At 32.9% G+C, this 18,015-nt stretch overlaps 1 protein-coding gene across 1 annotated transcript in view; it reads left to right on the forward strand.

Annotated features, from left to right (window-relative positions):
- The window catches only part of LOC132161638 (protein STRICTOSIDINE SYNTHASE-LIKE 2-like), a 10,983-nt gene extending 6,660 nt beyond the window's left edge, over nucleotides 1-4,323 (forward strand). The window contains exons 2-3 of the mRNA XM_059571798.1: nucleotides 1,786-2,052; nucleotides 3,643-4,323. Of these exons, the coding sequence (XP_059427781.1) occupies nucleotides 1,786-2,052; nucleotides 3,643-4,222 (847 nt within the window). The 3' untranslated portion in view covers nucleotides 4,223-4,323. The remainder of the gene's footprint in view (nucleotides 1-1,785; nucleotides 2,053-3,642) is intronic.
- The last annotated feature ends 13,692 nt before the right edge of the window (nucleotides 4,324-18,015 follow it).

The following is an 18,015-nucleotide window of genomic DNA, read 5'->3' on the forward strand; positions in this document are numbered from 1 at the left end:
CTGTTCCGAACCACTCCGATGTCTCCTTCAGTGATATCAATGCCTATCTGTTCTCCCACTGTGCGTACTGGATTGTTCGCCATGCAGATAGCCCTTTTGCTTGTCTTCCTTCCCACTACAATGCCGTTAGTAACCCAACTTATCACTCCTCGTCCGTTCGTCGGCAGAAACTTTTCTCGCCTCTGGTTGTCTTTCAGGCATGGCCCTTAGAGAACCTTGGCACTTTTTTCAACAGTTATTTATTATCATTCCATTAACTTAGGAACTCAAACATTGATTTTTTTCTTAACAGTTATTTATTACCATTCCATTAACTTAGAAACTCAAACATTGATTTTTTAGAAACACAAACATGTTGAATGATACTTGTCACTTATTAAAATAGGTTGAAGGAAATTTCATTCAAACTGATTTAGATGAAATTTGTGTCCTTAATTAATTAGTGGTGAACAACCCACAAGGGATGTCATTAACTCCTGGTTAGTAGATGATGAAAAAAATTAAAATGCAAAGTTATTTTCACTAACCCAAATTGTTAATGAAGTACAGTTGAAACATTCTACTTATTAAATTCTATGACAACTTTAAAAGTTTTTATTTATGATATTTCTTTGTAGGTACCCGATAGATAGAAATTAGTTACAAACCGATTAATAGTATTAATAAAAAATATTATGCTTCTCACATGTTCTAAAAGTACATCTCACTTTATTAGATTGATTTGTATGAATAGGTAATTTCTGTCCATAACCGATGTCCTCTATGATTATCATATTAGTTGTTTTTTCTCTCTCACTTTTGTTAATTTCAAAAGTATATGTTATAGTTTAAAAGAAGTTTCATGTCAACCAAAAGGGGTTTGTTTGGATATGTCTGACTGCTCAGTTTTAAACTTTACATAACGGTTCTCTTGAAAATGAGTTTGGTATGGCAGTTCGTTTTTAAACTAAATCGTAGAAAATAAATTGTTTGGAAATGTGTTTTAAAAAAATTGAGACTTAAAAACATAGAAAATTTGCGTTTTCAAATCACAGGCAATGAAACGCATTTGTGAAAACGCACAATTTTAAAAGTCATAATGCGATTTTGCCGAACGCTTAACTGTGTGTTTAAAAATCGCGTTTTCAAATCGCATATTTAAAAATCTGAGATTGTTTGCCCAAGTTCTTCTAATTTGTGTACAATAGCGGAGCAACCAATTTTGCTTGGGGGGACCGGATATCGTTGCAAACCAAATAAGAGAAAAATTTGGCAGGCGACCTGGAAAATTTAGAGAAGAGACAATATATAAGAGGGGGAGGAGTTGAAGGGAGGATAGAGAAATGGACTTTAGAAAGAAAAAAAAAAATGCATCTTTTAGTTTATATATATATAGACTGTTTAACGATTATATTTTTGCATATTCCAAAAAAAAAAATTAATGTTATTTAGTAAACTATTATATATATATATATATATATATATATATATATAAGTGCTTATGTTAATTTTTACTACCATTCATCAATTAAGTTATATAACAGTCTACACTTTGCAAAAAGTTCGTTTGAAGAAAAAATTACTCGTTTGATAAAAAAATTAAAAACACTTTTAAGAGTCTAAAAAGCCTAAAAATGGTCAAAATGCATTTTTGGCAAAAGCTTAAAAATAAAGCTTGCTCAAAAGCGCTTTTTGACTTAAAAGCTATATTTTTCAAACGCAATACCGAACATGCTCTAAATATTGTACATAAACTTCAATTCAACAGCTTTGTAAAACTAAAAATTGAACTTTATTTGTTGGCAGAGATGGTTGTGAAGGGCCACAAGATCATGATCGAACGGAGCACATTTGTGGGCGCCCATTAGGGTTGCGGTTCAAGACATCCACAGGTGATCTTTACGTTGCAGATGCTTATATGGGCCTACTCATTGTGGGCGCCGATGGTGGCATGGCCACTAAGCTCGCAACGCAGGCACAAGGCCTTCCCTTAGGCTTCACCAACAGCTTGGACATTGACCAACGCAGCGGTGTCGTTTATTTTACAGACAGCAGCACACAATACCCTAGAAGGTATGTATTGCCTAAATATTTGTCTGTCTAGGATCAAGTTGATCAACTTTATAAGTGCAAATTATGTTTCCTTAAAACATTAACAATGTGCATGTGCGTTTGCAAATTTAAAACCGTGCGATTTGAAAACACGAGTTTTAAAATGATAAAATCGCAGTTTAGCTTTGATAAGAATAAAAATATTTGATGATAAATATTGATTCAGTTACCCAAAATTAAGGGATTTAGTTACCTAAATTTAAAGAATTTGTTTGTATTTGAAATTCAAATCACCTATAAAGCTCTATAAAAATAAAAATTAAAAATTAAAAAAAAAAAGAGAGAGAGAGAAATGACAGACAACTTTTTGACACAAATTTGGCCCAACTTTTCTCTATTGTGGTCATTAAAAAAAAAAATCTGAAGTAATAACATCCTATATGGTCTTTTTTTTTATTTGTTATTTTTTTTTTAAAGAAGTTGTCTTTTTATTTTAGAATAATAACCATTTTTCTGAAGAAAAATACATTTTTTAAAAAAAAAAAATAACAAATAAAAAAAATGACCATATAGGATGTTATTACTTCAGAAAAAATTTTATTTTTTATTTTGTCTTTTTTTTTTTAAAAAAAAAAAAGACCAAATAAAAAAAAAGTTGAGCCAAAGTTGTGTCTCTTTCATTCCTAATAAAAAAATAAAATAAAATAAAGTCTTGTACACTATCCATTAATGAATAAAAGAATAGCCTATGAGGCTTTAACCTGATATAGGCCATAAGCTGAATCACAAAATTTTCATGTCTATCTTTTTACTTTCATATATTTATAGAAAAATACGGTGTTCAAAAATTAGAAACCACCGATTTTCAAGTAGTGCAACAAATTTACACTAGCCCAATGACTCACAACTAATAATAGAAAAAAGATCAAAACTAAATGGTAATCTGTACTCTTCTTATTTATGAAATATTACAACAATAGAAAAACTTGGATTCGACCACACTTCCACAAGATAGGAGAAGGTTTTGGTGATGTATGGTGGAATAAGAGGCTTGGAAACATGCCGTGTGTGTGTGTATATATATATATATATATTTGAGGTAAAAGTGGATTCTTATTCAAAACATTGTGAAAAAAAAAAAAAAAAAAAACCAATATATAAGGGAGAAGAACAACAAATTTGTAAAAGAAATAGTAATAATGTCTATGGGAATGTGTAAGGTTGTATTAAAAGATGAAGTTGGTTGAATGAGGATAGTGATGGTTAGATGACCAAAAAGAAGGTAGTAAGATGAAAAGGCTAAACAATGAGAGAATAACATGTGTCATCCATCAATTCATGTGCAAACGAGCCCCCACATTTAAACTTATATAAGTTCCTCACTACATCACTAAAAACAAAAAGAAGAAAATTAATAACTGTGGATTCTATAAAATACACTTTAAAATTTAATATTTTATAAGCTTACCTGCAATTAATTAGAAAACACGAATTTTCTACGTCTACAAATCGTAGTTTTTTTTAAAAAAAAAAATGTACTCCCAAATGACGTATTTTTTAATATTTGATTTAAAATCGCACTTCTGATATTTTAAATGACAATTTATGCAGGAATTATATCTCAGTGATACTAAGTGGGGATAAAACAGGAAGGCTAATGAAATATGACCCAGAAAGCAAACAAGTGACTGTTCTTCTCAACAATCTCTCTTTCCCAAATGGTGTGCTATTGGGTGAAAACAGTCACTACATTCTTGTTGCAGAGACAAGTAGATGCAGAGTCAGCAAGTACTGGCTAGAAACATCAAAGGCTGGAACTCATGAAGTGTTTGCTCAACTCCCAGGGTTTCCAGACAACCTCAGTTGGAGTCCTAGGGGAGGATTTTGGGTGGCAATGCATTCAAGAAAAGGAAGGATATTGGAATGGGTTCTTTCCTATCCCTCAATAGGAAATGCTTTGCTTAAGCTCCCTTTTGACATCATGAAAGCTTATTCCTACTTGGCTAAATGGAGTGGAAGTGGGTTGGCAATGAGGTTAAGTGTGGAAGGTGAAATATTGGAAATATTAGAAGATAAAAGTGGAATTAGGTTGACGCCTATGGCTGAAGTGCAGGAGAAAGATGGAACTCTATGGATTGGATCAGTAACTATGCCTTTTGCAGGCAAGTATAAGATAGATAACTCCCTTTAGTTCTGCATGGACAAGGCAATAATGAGGAAAGGCAAAAGGAAAAACGTATGATTTATAAGGATATTGTTTGATTATCTTCTGAAAGGTTTCTTCTTTTTTTTTTTTTCTTTTTTTTACAAAGGAAAAGGCAAATAAAAGATTTGTACTTGATTAACAGAAAAAAGAATGTTACTGCTTTTTATAATAAAATTTACATATGGCCCAAAGCTCCAGTCCTACTTTTCATTCACCTTAGGGTTGGTTCTTGAGGCCCAAGTGTCAATTGGGTGTGTGTGAGTCTGATCAGGATTTAGGAACCAAGAGCAACCAAAACAAAAAAACTAAACATATCAAAAAATTAAGGCTGGTAAATTTTGACACAATTCGTGAATTTGATACAAAATTAAATGGTTGAGATTGTAGATTTGACCTATTAATTAAATGGATTGGGTTAGATTTGACATATAGAGTCTTGTATCCATATCTCGACACTACTCAAACCCGACACTTGACATTGGGGGTTGGCCATTTTTTACACAATCCATAAAACTAACACAAAATTAGCGGGTTAGAGTTGAGAGAACTGAATCGTTTAATTAAATAATTCGGATTATGGGTAAACCTTAGAAAGTTGTAAAAATTAATTAATTAATTAATTAAAATATAAATAAAATTAAAGATTAAAAATTAAAAATAAAAATCACTTTGATAGTAACTTCACGACCTAGGTTGATTGAATAAAAGGATTAACATGCATGGCATTTACTTCACAATACATCTTCTCCTTAGTCCTTACTGCATGAATCAAGCAAAGTAAGGCTATATATGCAGTAGATTCTACTTCACAAATACATCTCCTCATCTTTTACAACTTATATAACAACTTTGGCTCCCCTAAATGAAATAAAAAGTATCCAGTTCTATGGTGAACGGCTTGTTGTGACCTTCCCACTACCCAAAAAAAAAAATTCACTATTCAAGTAGTGACGTACGGGTTTTAATAGTGACGATTCAAAAACATCTAAAAACATGGGGTTAAATCTCGTAGTGACATTTAACTAATTAAAGACTTTTTGAGTAAATCGTCACCGTCTAAAAAGTAATGTTACTGTTTAAATGTCACCTTTTAAAAGATCGGCATTAATTAATTGGTCTATGAAGTGCCGACATGATTGATTCTTGTAGATAATAACAAATGTCATATTTATGAATGAAATCAAGAAGATTTGAGCAAGAAATGAAAGAGTCAACAGCCAGATCTCGTCCAAGAAAGAAATATTCGCCTAATTAATTGATTATGAAAAACTCCTGCATAATCAATTACAATAATATTTTCATCTTAAATATTTACGTAGCTATCAAGTATTCATATAATTATTGCATTTTTTTTTTTTCCATTCTTATGAGGGTTTTATTAGATTTCGTAGCTTTATCGATTTACTATAAGTTTGGATCAGTTTAATTGGAATGGGTAAATTTTTTTTTTTTTTTCATCAATAATATTATATTAGTTTGCTCTAATATTAACGGGTGTTGATTTTGTATATTGAGAACACAGTTTATCTATTAAGGGCATATTTAGAATTGTGTTTAAGGAGTCTAAAAATACGTTTAACACTTAAAAGGCCCGTTTGAAGAAAAAGGTAGTCGTTTGGTAAAAAAATTAAAACCGCTTTTAAGGGTCCAAAAAACTTAAAAATGATCAAAATGCACTATTGGCAAAAATTTCATTACAAACAAGCTCTAAGTCTGTCGCTTTCACTACATCAATATTTCTTTTTAAGTTATCTTTAAACTCTTGAAAAATTATCCATAAAGCAAATTAACTAATAAAGGCTCTTCAGAAATTCTCACTTCCAAAAGAAAGTGAAAGCATTTTCTGTAAAGCTTGAATAGAAAAATGCTTTCGTTAAGCTTCATTTTCCTCATTTATTAAAAAGAATTCAACTCAATATATCATCCTTCCATTTGTATTATATTGACCACCTATTTTCTTTGAGCACTGTGAAATTTCATTGAAGTAGGTGTCATCTTCAGGCCCAATTAGTGACACGATGCCAAAAAAAAAATAATAATAATACAAGTATCTTAAGGTTGAAAGAAGAGGTTGAGATTTTCCATGTGAACGTATATGATTGCTCCCAGCTGGTGGATCCCATTTTATCCCCCAACCAAAAAGAAAAAGCTTCATTCAATAGCTGGTGGATCCCATTTTATCCCCCAACCAAAAGGAGAAAAAAAAAAAGCTTCATTCAATACCGATATTTACTTTATATATGAAATAATTAAACTAATTGGGTAGTCCATGAACAAATTTGAGCTCGACTAAAAAATAAATGAAGAGAGCTTGAACAAATTATCTAGTTCAGTAATAAGCTCGATCTTGGCTCGTGTTAAAAAAAAAAATTAAATGAACCGAGTTTGAACATTTAATACTCAGCTCGACTCGATTATAGCCATAATCCTTTGTCTTCAATTCTATTCGCTACAATTAGCAAAAAAAGGACAAGGGTGATGACCCAGAAAGTCAACAAAATTAATATTGCCTCACTCTTAAATTCAATAATATTAGTGAAATTCAGTCGGTGCTTCTCATTTGAAAAAGAACTCTAATTTTGTGAGATTTGGATTCACAATAATTGTTTGTCCAAATTAAAGTAAACGATCCAGCTATTCCGGTAGGTGGTCGGAGAGCCCGAATTACTAGCAATTAATCAATTAATTGTTGCGAATCTAATACGACTTTGTGAGAGCTAAAACAGATGAGATATTGCCATTATTTGAGATAATGGCCATTATTTTCGATTATGATCACTATGATGATATTTTATTATTATTAGTTTGGGTTAAATACGCTTAATCCCTCTAAAGTCTAAACTATCAGTTTTTTTTAAAAAAAAAAAATTAAAAAAAAAAATTGTTCTAAAAAATACATCAAACCATCATTTTATTGCAAAAATGCTACTCTATTAGGGTTGACCATTAGAATAGATGAAAAAAACACTAACCAGGAGCCAAAAACTATCTTCTAAAGCAAGGAGGCTAGGCAATCACTCTTTTCTAAAACACTAACACATGCGTAAAACAGTCTAAAATATGTCCTAAAAAGAGGTTTAAATAATGCCTAAAACACTAAAAATTGTCTTAGGTTGTGATTAAGAGGCAATAACCATAATCACAACTGCTTGTATACCTTAATTGAATTATTATATACAGTCGACCTAATTGAATTATTTTTAATCTTTAAAATTGTACTATATGTGTTCTATGAAAGAATGTTCATTTAAGGTATGTCTCTGTGTCACATATATATAATGTGATTATAAAGTATATATAATTACGGTGTTCAGTGTTTATTCCAATTAAAGATTATTTTGTGAAATCAAATATTTTAAATTAATTTATTGATTTGATTCTTGTGGAAACAAATATTTGAATTCATTATTGATTTTATTTTGTAGAATCAAATAATCTGAATTGATTATTGATTTGATTTTTATTCCTTGATGGGAGGAATAAATAAGGTAACAGTTCTGATTAAGAATGTCTGACTTACCTATAAATAAGATATGTGTATTCTATTTATTGGCACTCACTAGTAGGCATAGGTCAGAAGAACATTTCTCTATATTTCTATTTTCTAGAGTCTCTAATTGCTGCAAAGGGGGTCTTCTTCACTTCGATTAGGCCAGAGGTATTTATATAATTAATTATTTCGCTGCTAATTTTATATTATTAATTAGTATTTAATTATATATATAATTCTTACATGTGGTATCAAAGCCATCTCTGTGCTATATTTGCTTAGCATAAGTTATGTGGTTTATTGTGCTCGGTTCGTGAACATTGTTTAGTAACTTTAGTTTTATATTTCTATCGTTAATAATACGATTGGAATAAGGCATGCAACTTTAACACTGTTGAGTGTTTTATTTCTGAATTGATATTGTATGCACTGTTCTCTTTTTTGGACTAAACCAACACCTATTGTCTTTGACCTTGGAGAACCCTTGGACCAAATTATCGTAAGACCCGAAAGGGTCTGCCTACTTTTAGCCGAAAATCTAGCCACCACACACCAGCACTAAAGCCACCGGTGAGCACTGGTTTCCTTCCCTAAGGTGGCAGTGGCGTTGGCTGGATAAATTGAGCAGCAGGCCTATGCGGGCCGCCAGTGACTCAAGGCAGCGGCAGAGCTGCCGCTGGGCTGGACGACGCCATGGCTTCATACCGGTCAGCATTGTCTAGGGCCGCTGTGCGGCGGCCTTGCACAGCTGCCGCATGAAGCAAGAGGGGGCCCATCACGGCCGCCGGTAGGGGACAGCATAGGGCTGCCTGTGGTCTGACGCCGCCTTCTTTCCATTCACCACGACCGTCTGGCTATTGGGCACCGGCCCTGTGTGGCCGGCGCATGAGGAAAATGAGCGGGGCGGCGGCGATATATGGGGAAGAGGAGGGGCAGCGACTAGGGTTTGGGATTATTTTTCGGGTTAGGGTTTTAAGATCCGGGTACGGTTTTCAAACCCATATGGGAACCGGGCCTAGTGTTTTGGGCCACTGGGTATGGGTTTATTTTAACCCAAGCCCAATTCTGTTAAAAAAATAAATAATAAAATTTGTTTATTAAGTGGGCTAACCCGATTGGGCCAACCCAATACAGAAACTAAAGGCTGACCCAATAAGGAAGCCCGACCCGATAACCCATCCTGTTAAAAATAAAAAAGGTGGGGAAAGCTGCTAGGACTCATGTGGGTTTAGAGCTTGGGCTCTCAAGGTGAGCCCAAGGTAAAAGGGCCTAAGACACTCTTTTAGACTATTAGACCATGCATTTTCATATGCTTTCATATAGCAATTGAATATATCTTATTATTTAAATTGTTTAGCATTGAAATTATTATTTCTTTAATGCATGGACTTAAGATTAAATCTATTCCTTTTATTTATATTATTTAAATATAAATTGTTTGATGCATAAACCTGAGAATAATTAACTAAGCCATATATGTTGGTGAACATTTATGCTACTATCCAAAATTGTAATGTCTAGGAAAGTTTTGGCAAGGAAAAGTCATGGGATTTAAGTGTGCTATTGTGTGCCCCCTCACTTACCTCAGAACAATCTGGTTGTACTTTAGAAAAATATTGTTTACCCACTTTCATGTTGGTTTGATCTTTTATTCTTGGGAACTTTGTTTTGGCATCTATACAGTTATTAGATGTTAATGAAGTCATGATTATCATAATAATTTTGGGAGAGCCACAGTATCCCAATTTTATATTGATAATTGCATCAAGATTATATATGTGAACTTCAGGCATCTATACAATTATTAGATATTAATTAAGTCGTTATTATCATAATAATTTTGGGAGAGCCACAGCATCCCGATAATTGCACCAAGATTATATACGTGAACTTCATAAGGAAATTAACATCATGTTGTAATTAATTCATAAATTTAATTGCTAATCCCCACAAAGACATTTTTATTTTTATGAATTAATTAGAATAAGATAGTAAATTTAACGTTGGAAATAAAATTTCTTTTAAGCCCACAGGTACGGAAAATTATATTTATTAATGCTACATTTATTAGTCGTATTAATAGAGTAAATTTCATGCGTGATATAACCTTTACCCACATGTATGTATTCCTACTGCTTTGATTATTAATATTTTATGTTCCAATAATTCAATAATGGTAATCTTTCCTGACTGAAAAGAAAATGTGCTTTTTCACTTTGGGGTGTTTGGAGACTGAATTGGCATTTTGTGTGGACGAATCACCTTCTCCCACAGAATCAAGAACGCCACATGAGATTATTAAACATGAACGATTTTAGTGATTTAAATCGCTTAAGTTTCAATATTCATGAAATCTCATATCAACAAAAGCATTAGGGTTTTATTCCCTAATATTTTAGGGCGAAAGAAAGGTCGTTGAGGAACATTTAATGAGTTCCAAAAAGGCTTGGCCAGCACCCTAATAGAAAAGCTTTAAAGCAAAACATTTTACAGTTTTAAAATGTGCCTAAGCACATTATGAAAATGAAAGACATAACAACTCATTTTAAAGTCCCTAAAGGTTAAGTTTTTGAGTCATTTTGGTCAATTTTATTTTTAATTCTCTCATCTAAATATGGTATTTTTTTCAAATATATTGTGGTGCACATAAGGATAACTGATCAATAAAGGAACTTCTAATCATGTGTGTTCAAGAAGATGAGAAACTAAGACATGAGAATCCAAAAGTTACTCATGTTAAGGGAAAGACCTTGATATGTCCAATAGTTAATGAATGAGAACAAGGTGCCAACAAAGTATTATGGCAATTAAGATACTTGTTTTTCTTTAATTGGTCTATGGACATAAAGTTATTGTTTATTGTGCCCATATATTATTCTTATCCGTGGAGATAAAATAAAGTTGGACCCGAATGGCTTATATGAAGTCCATTCATAAAGTACATTATCCATAAAATACTCATTTAGGGAGGTATTACACATTGTGATACATGGAAGGAACGGCTTATCATATAAAGGTTTTACCACCATGATTCGTGTGTAGTATTCCTTCAGTGAGTGGGAGGATTTCATGAATAGTTGGAATAAATAAAGTAATGGTCATATCATAGAACCGAACACTGTAAGGAATTTACGTGTTATAAGGGCTAGTTGGAGAATGTAAGAAATTTCATTTAAGGTATGTCCATTATGTCACATATATATAATGTGATTATAAAGTATATATAATTACGGTGTTTGGTGATTTATTCCAATTAAAGATTATTCTGTGAAAGCAAATATTTTGAATTAAATTATTGATTTGATTCTTGTGGAAATAAATATTCGAATTCATTATTGATTTTATTTTGTGGAATCAAATAATCTGAATTGATTATTGATTTGATTTTTATTCCTTGATGGGAGGAATAAATAAGGTAACAATTATGATTGAGGGTCCCTGACCTACCTATAAATAAGGCTTATGTATTCCATTATTGGCACTCACTGGTAGGCATAGGTCAGAGGAACCTTTCTCTATATTTCTAGGTCTTCTTCACTTCGCTTGAGCAAAGCAATTGGCCAGAGGTATATATATAATTAAATGCTAATTAACAATATACAATTTATAGCGGAATAATTAATTATATAAATACTTATGGCCATCACTTGCTCAAGCGAAGTGAAGAAAAGCCCTTTGCAGCAATCAGAGACTCCAGAAAATAGAACTATAGAGAAATGTTCTTCTCACTTATGCCTACCAGTGAGTGTCAATAGATAGAATACATATGCCTTATTTATAGGTAGGTCAGAGACCCTTAATCATAACTGTTACCTTATTTATTCCTTCAATCAAGGAATAAAAATCAAATCAATAATCAATTCATATTATTTGATTCCATAAAATAAAATCAATAATGAATTCGAATATTTGTTTCCACAAGAATCAAATCAATAATTTAATTCAAAATATTTGATTTCACAGAATAATCTTTAATTGGAATAAATCTCTAAACACCGTAATTGTATATACTTTATAATTACATTATGTGACATAAGGGACATACCTTAAATGAAATTTCTTACATTCTCCCATTTGGCCCTTATGACACATGAATTCCTTATGGTATTCGGTTCTATAATATGACCATTACTTTCATTATTCCAACCATTCATGGAATCCTCCTACTCACTCAATGAATACTACATACGAATCATGGCGGTAAAACCTTTATATGATAAGCCGTCCCTTCCATGTATCACAATGTGTAATACCTTCCTAAATGAGTACTTTATGGATAATGTACTTTATGAATGGACTTTATATAAGACATTCAAGTCCAACCTTATTTTATCCCCACGGATAAGAATAATATATGTGCACAAAAAACAATAACTTTATGTCCATAAACCAATTAAAGAGAAACTAAGCACAAATGAATTAATGAGTCTCATATATTCCACATGACTTTATTATACTTTCTTTATCGGTAAACTTTTAGTCATGGGATCCGCAATCATTAATTCAGTACTTATATGCTCAATAGACACTTCATGCCACTTAATGTTCTCTTTCATAGTGATACTTTATGTTAATATACATACTTCTGCTTCTACTCAATTTATTTTTAGAAAAGATAACTGTCGTAAAATTAACTCAGAAGATCTTTATGGGTCTAACTATAAAATCGACAATCTTGAGACCTTTAACAAAAATGTCTCAACATAATGCATGTGTAACAAATTCACAGCATGTAATGACTTTTGCTTTCACGGTAGACTTAGCAACTGTAGTCTACATACTGCATCTTCAGTATATAGCCTTTCAACAATAAGAAAATATATATATACTGAAGTTGATTCTCTACTATCTACACATTTAGCAAAAATCAAACATGAATAAACACTACCAAATGGTAAGCGTATCTTTAGGTTAAGCTGTAGTTCTTGGTTCCTTGCATCTTCTACAATACCATATTTGCAGCTCTCCATTGACCCAATAGTCCGACTGCTATTTCAATGTCAGGTCTAATGTAGACCTGTGTATACATATGGAATATATTTCATCTGCTTTAGTTCCAATACATTTTGGGACATTGATCTATACTAAATTTATTCCCTTTAATAATAAATGCTACTGAAAATTCATAGTTCTTCACTCTGAATCTCTCCCAAAACTTTTCAATGTAGGTCTTTAGAGACAGTCTTAATATTCTTTAATTTTTGTGTCTGTGAATCTCTATGTCAATTACATAAGAGGTTTCAGCCAAATACTTCATTTTCAAAGTTTAGTGAGAGGGACTTTATGTAGCAAACCTAAATTGTTGCTTGCAAGCAAAATATTATCTATACATAGGACTAAAAGAAAAGTAACTTTACTCCCACTAACCTTAATGTATATATAATGATTAACAAGGTTCTCAATAAAACCATATGAGGCAATAACCTTGTAAAATATTATATACCACTAATGAGAGGCCTATCTTAGCCCATTAATAGACATCCTTAATTTGCAAGCTTTCTGACTATTATCAATAAAACCTTTAGGAAAAAATATAAAATGGCCCCCCAAACTACCAGTCATTTTCAATTTAGCTCCCTAATGTTCAAAATGTAATAAAGTAGCCCCCTAAACTACTAACCAGCTGCAATTTGGCCACTCCGTTAGTCATTACCTTCAAAATGGATGAAAAATTCAAAACAACGTCGTTTTGTTGAGGTTAAGTTACTAAAATGCCCTTTTTGAAAAAAAAAATCAATAAAAAAAGCCCAAAAAACGTTGTCTCCCTCTCTCTCTCTCTCTCCCTTCAACCCTCTCTCCCCTTCAGCCCTTAGGAAACAATTTCTCCCCCAAAACCATTAACGCATTTCTCTCCCCCACCCACGCCGGAAGCCAGATCGGAGACGTCACCATAGGACAACGACCAACAGTGCCGCTGCCCACCATCCAATGCTTCTCTCCTCAAATGCTCCTCTCTCTCCCCCTCACCCTCTAGAACCCAAACATATTTGCTACTGAAATAATCGGCGACGCCCACCCACCATGGCACCGGCTTGGACAAGTATGTATACTTGTTTACATATAAAGATTAGATTTTTCATTATTTCTGATTTACTTGCCTAAATGGGTTGGCTTTGGTTTTTGTTTTGATTTGTTTGTTTATCTATGATTGGTGGTTGTTTTGTTTGATTTCGAATATGAGTAAGAATTTTAGGGCCTCCGTCTTTGCCCACCATAGGCACCGAGCGCACCGGCGCTCCCAACCCACACAATGCCGTACACCCGAGACCCGAAAAAACACCCAAAGAAGTTCTCTGTTTCCTGTTCTAAAATAGTCTTGCTAAATACCTATGGTGTTTAGGATGTGTTTGTGTGAATTTTTAGCATGAGTATCTTTGGTTATAACATGCTCAATTTTAGATGCATACCTTGTGTTTGATGAGTTGCCTACATGAAGTTTTAAAATTGATAATGCCTTATTCTCTTAAACTGTGGTTTTTTTTTTTTTTTTTTTTTTTTGAGATGTTTTGATACTAATTTCATTGGTCTTGCTGATTAACATTCGTTACAAAAATGATATGCATGTATCTGAACTTTTAAGCCTCAATATAGTATGCAACAAATGCCATTTAGAATGTCATACAACATTCTTATGAAATTCTTATGGGTGCTATGTTTTCAGTAAGTTATGATTCTTGTTTGTGTATTCTATTAAGTAACCAAAGATGAAGCTGATTCTTGTTTCTTGTTTGCCTCAGGATGGATGAAGCTAAACTTGCTCAAATTGAAGATGACCTTGAAATGTGAACCAAAGTGATTACTTAGTCAAAGATCAAAGGAACGTCTACATTTTAACGTATTGAGTTGCTGTTTTTGAAGTGCCTTATGCTGTATTTTTTTTTTCTTTTTGTTTATATAATTTTTCTGATGTAATGTTTTTAGCACCTTTTTATGCTATTGTATCCAATCATGGAGATACATACTAGTTGGTAATGTAGTAAGCTCCATTATAGAAGCATGTAGTTGGTAATGTAGTAAGTTATTTGGTTGGAACACATGTGTTGTTGATAGTCTTTTTGAAATAATAGTGTAGATGTGATTATACTTGTATTGGCAAAAGGTGTGTACATATATGGAGAAGGAATTTTTTTTTTTTTTTGATAAGTATATGGAGAAGGATTATTTCCATGGAGAAGGAAATATTTCCATTTCATTTGAAATGAAAAGGAGCCTATTCCTTATTCAAGTAAAACAACACAACCAATTTGACAATAAGATTTGATTTCTATATTCATAAACAATGTTTATTTTATGTCAATAACCACCTAATATGCCAAGTTAACAATATGGATACTTGGCTTGAAAAAGAGAAGAAACGGGAAAAATCTAAACAGAACACTTGGTTCAACTTGAGCCAACTGATATTTACACAATAATTCTACATTGGAAGTCCAAGTTAAACATCTATTCATGGGTTACATTACGATGATCTAAACTACAAATACATATTCACTTCTTCCTCTCCTTAGTAAGAAACCCAGTCCAGTCAATGCAACAAATGCAGCAAGTGCTTGCCAAAAGTATTTCCTACTCAAAACCTGCCAAAAGCATTTCCTGTATGGAAAACAAGGAGAATTTTGTTAATAACAAGGAAAATAGCTTAATAAAATTGAAGAAGAATTTTGTTAAACCATAAAATCAAATATTAACAATATTTCTAAAATCAAATTCTTCTAAATTCACAATCTACCCTCTAAAATCAAACCCAAGAATTCCTCTTTCTCAACAAAAATCACTTGGTCAAGTTACAAGAAAAGAACCTAAAAAAAACCCGTAAAACCACATCACATAACATCTTAAAACCCAGATAAGAGGTATAAAGAAAAAAGAAATACATGGATGTCAAACATTCTCAAATGTGGGTTTATAAGCAAAGAGAATAAGGAAAAAATGTGGGTTTATAAGCAGAAGAATCAAAAGGAAAAAATGGCAAGAAGAAAGAAAGGGCAACCTTTCTTTGAAAAACATAGCTCAAAAATGTCGGTTAAGCATTTTGCCGAACACAAGGTGTGCTTAGCAATTTAGGCAAGAGAGAAGAGTTCATTAGGTTTCGAAAATTAAGCCTAGATACAAAGCAAACAAAGTTTGCAACTCAACCACAACAGAAAATAAGAGAAATAACAAAGAAAAACAAGAAATTTCGAATTTTCAATTGCAAACCCAACTTCTAAACCCTAGGATTTAAATCTCTTCAAAAACATCAAATGGGACAAGATTGAGGTTTAGAAATCATACCCACAATCTAAAAAACACATGCAGACTATTGCTTCAAAAGCCAAAACCATTCAATCAAGCAGTAACCTAAAAACAAACCTCTCAGTGTACAGAAACCACTCTCCATGGTCTTCGTCATCTTGGTAGTCTCCAGAAACATGTGGAAGGTGGGCACCCCATTGTCAGCATCCCAATAAAAAATCCCTTAGCCGAAACTGCTCATCCAAAAATAAACATGTAAAACAACAATCAGAAATCCAAATGCCAAACAATAACCAAACAAAAAGTCAGTTACTAGAGGGAATTAAAATCGAAAATCAGTTGCCAGAGGGAATTAAAATCAACAAACGAAAAGAATAGAGAAAAAAAGCTTAACTCTTTTGGTGGCCCGGCTCGTCGGTCAGAAGGGAGGAGCTCGTGGGTTGTGGGTTGAAGGGAGGAGAGGGAAGGAAAACGACGGTGGGAGAGGGAGGAGCTCGTGGGTTGTCTGGGATGACTCCAGATTTTTCCCAGAAACTTCCGCGGTCCCTGGCATTACTCACGAATCCCCTGCTCCTTTCCCTCTTCCCTCTTCGCCAAAAGGGATTTTTAAAGCAACACGACAACATTTTGTGAGCTTTTTTTTTTAATTGATTTTTTTTTTCCAAAAAGGGAATTTTAGTAACTTAATCTCAACAAAACAACGTCGTTTTGAATTTTTCATCCATTTTGACGGTAATGACTAATGGAGTAGCCAAATTGCAACTGGTTGATAGTTTTGAGGCTACTTTATTACATTTTGAACATTAGGAGGCTAAATTAAATGACTCGTAGTTTGGGGGGCCATTTTATATTTTTCCCAAACCTTTAAGTTGTCTTATGTACACCCCCTCCTTAAGATCCTCATTCAGTAAAATTGTTTTTCACATCCTTTTGATATAGCTCTAAATCAAAATGAGCTATTCATACCATGATAATCAATGTCTTCTTTTTTAGTAAGATCATTGGCCACAAGTCTAGCTTTATATCGTTCAACATTACTCAGAAACATCCATTTAGGTTTTGTAAACCCATCTACAACCTATGGCTACATTTCCCTTTGGTTAGTCAACAAAATCACAGACTTGAATTTTAGCCAAGGATTTCATCTCATCCTTCATGGCATTGAAACACAATCTAAAGTTATCTACACTCATGGCTTTGTGAAAATAATTTTATGGATCATCCTTAGGTCTGACATAAAAATCAGACTCCTTGAAGTATACAACATAATCACTAGGAATTGTTGGTCACCTTATTCTAGAAGATCTTCTTAATCTTACTTCCTTTACATTTGGCAAAGTCTTAGTAGGTTCATTCTGAACTTGTTCATCATGAGTTGGTTCTTCTAAAAGAGATTGTGGTTCAAGATAATCAATTTGATTTTCCCTAAGCACAATCAAACAACCTTCATGTGAAGGGGCTTCAGTCAACTCTCATGCTTCTTCTAATTCAATCCTTTGAGGATAAACACTCCCACTAAGTTCAGCATCCTCTAGAAATTTTGCATTTCTAAACCCAACAATTCTAGGATTGAATGAAGGACAGTAAAAACTAAACTCCTTAGAGTTTACTGCATAGCATATATAAATCCGCTAGTTGTCCTTGAATCTAATTTCCTTAGGTGTGGATTATAAATCCTCACTTTAGCAAGACAACTCCATATGTGTAAACAATTTGAACTTGGTTCCATTCATTCCTTAATTTAGGTTTCTTAGGAACAACACTGAATGGAACCCAGTTAAATGTATACACAGCGGTTTTCATGGCTTCACTCCATTAAGAAAATAGAATATTAGTATAACCTTTCATATCCCCCTTTTCGTGTACCTACCATAATATTGTCTACCTCTTTCAGATCTTACGATCTTGACTTCCTTTTGTTTTATTTCTTTACTTATACCTTATAGGTACTGAAAGCATTTAATGCCCCAACTTTATGATTTAAAAGATAGAGATACATAAACCTTATATGGTTATTACCGAAACAGATAGGGTATCTCTAATCATTTAGGCA

The sequence above is a fragment of the Corylus avellana genome, chromosome ca9 (genome assembly GCF_901000735.1).
Source record: "Corylus avellana chromosome ca9, CavTom2PMs-1.0".
Taxonomy (NCBI): Eukaryota; Viridiplantae; Streptophyta; class Magnoliopsida; order Fagales; family Betulaceae; genus Corylus; species Corylus avellana.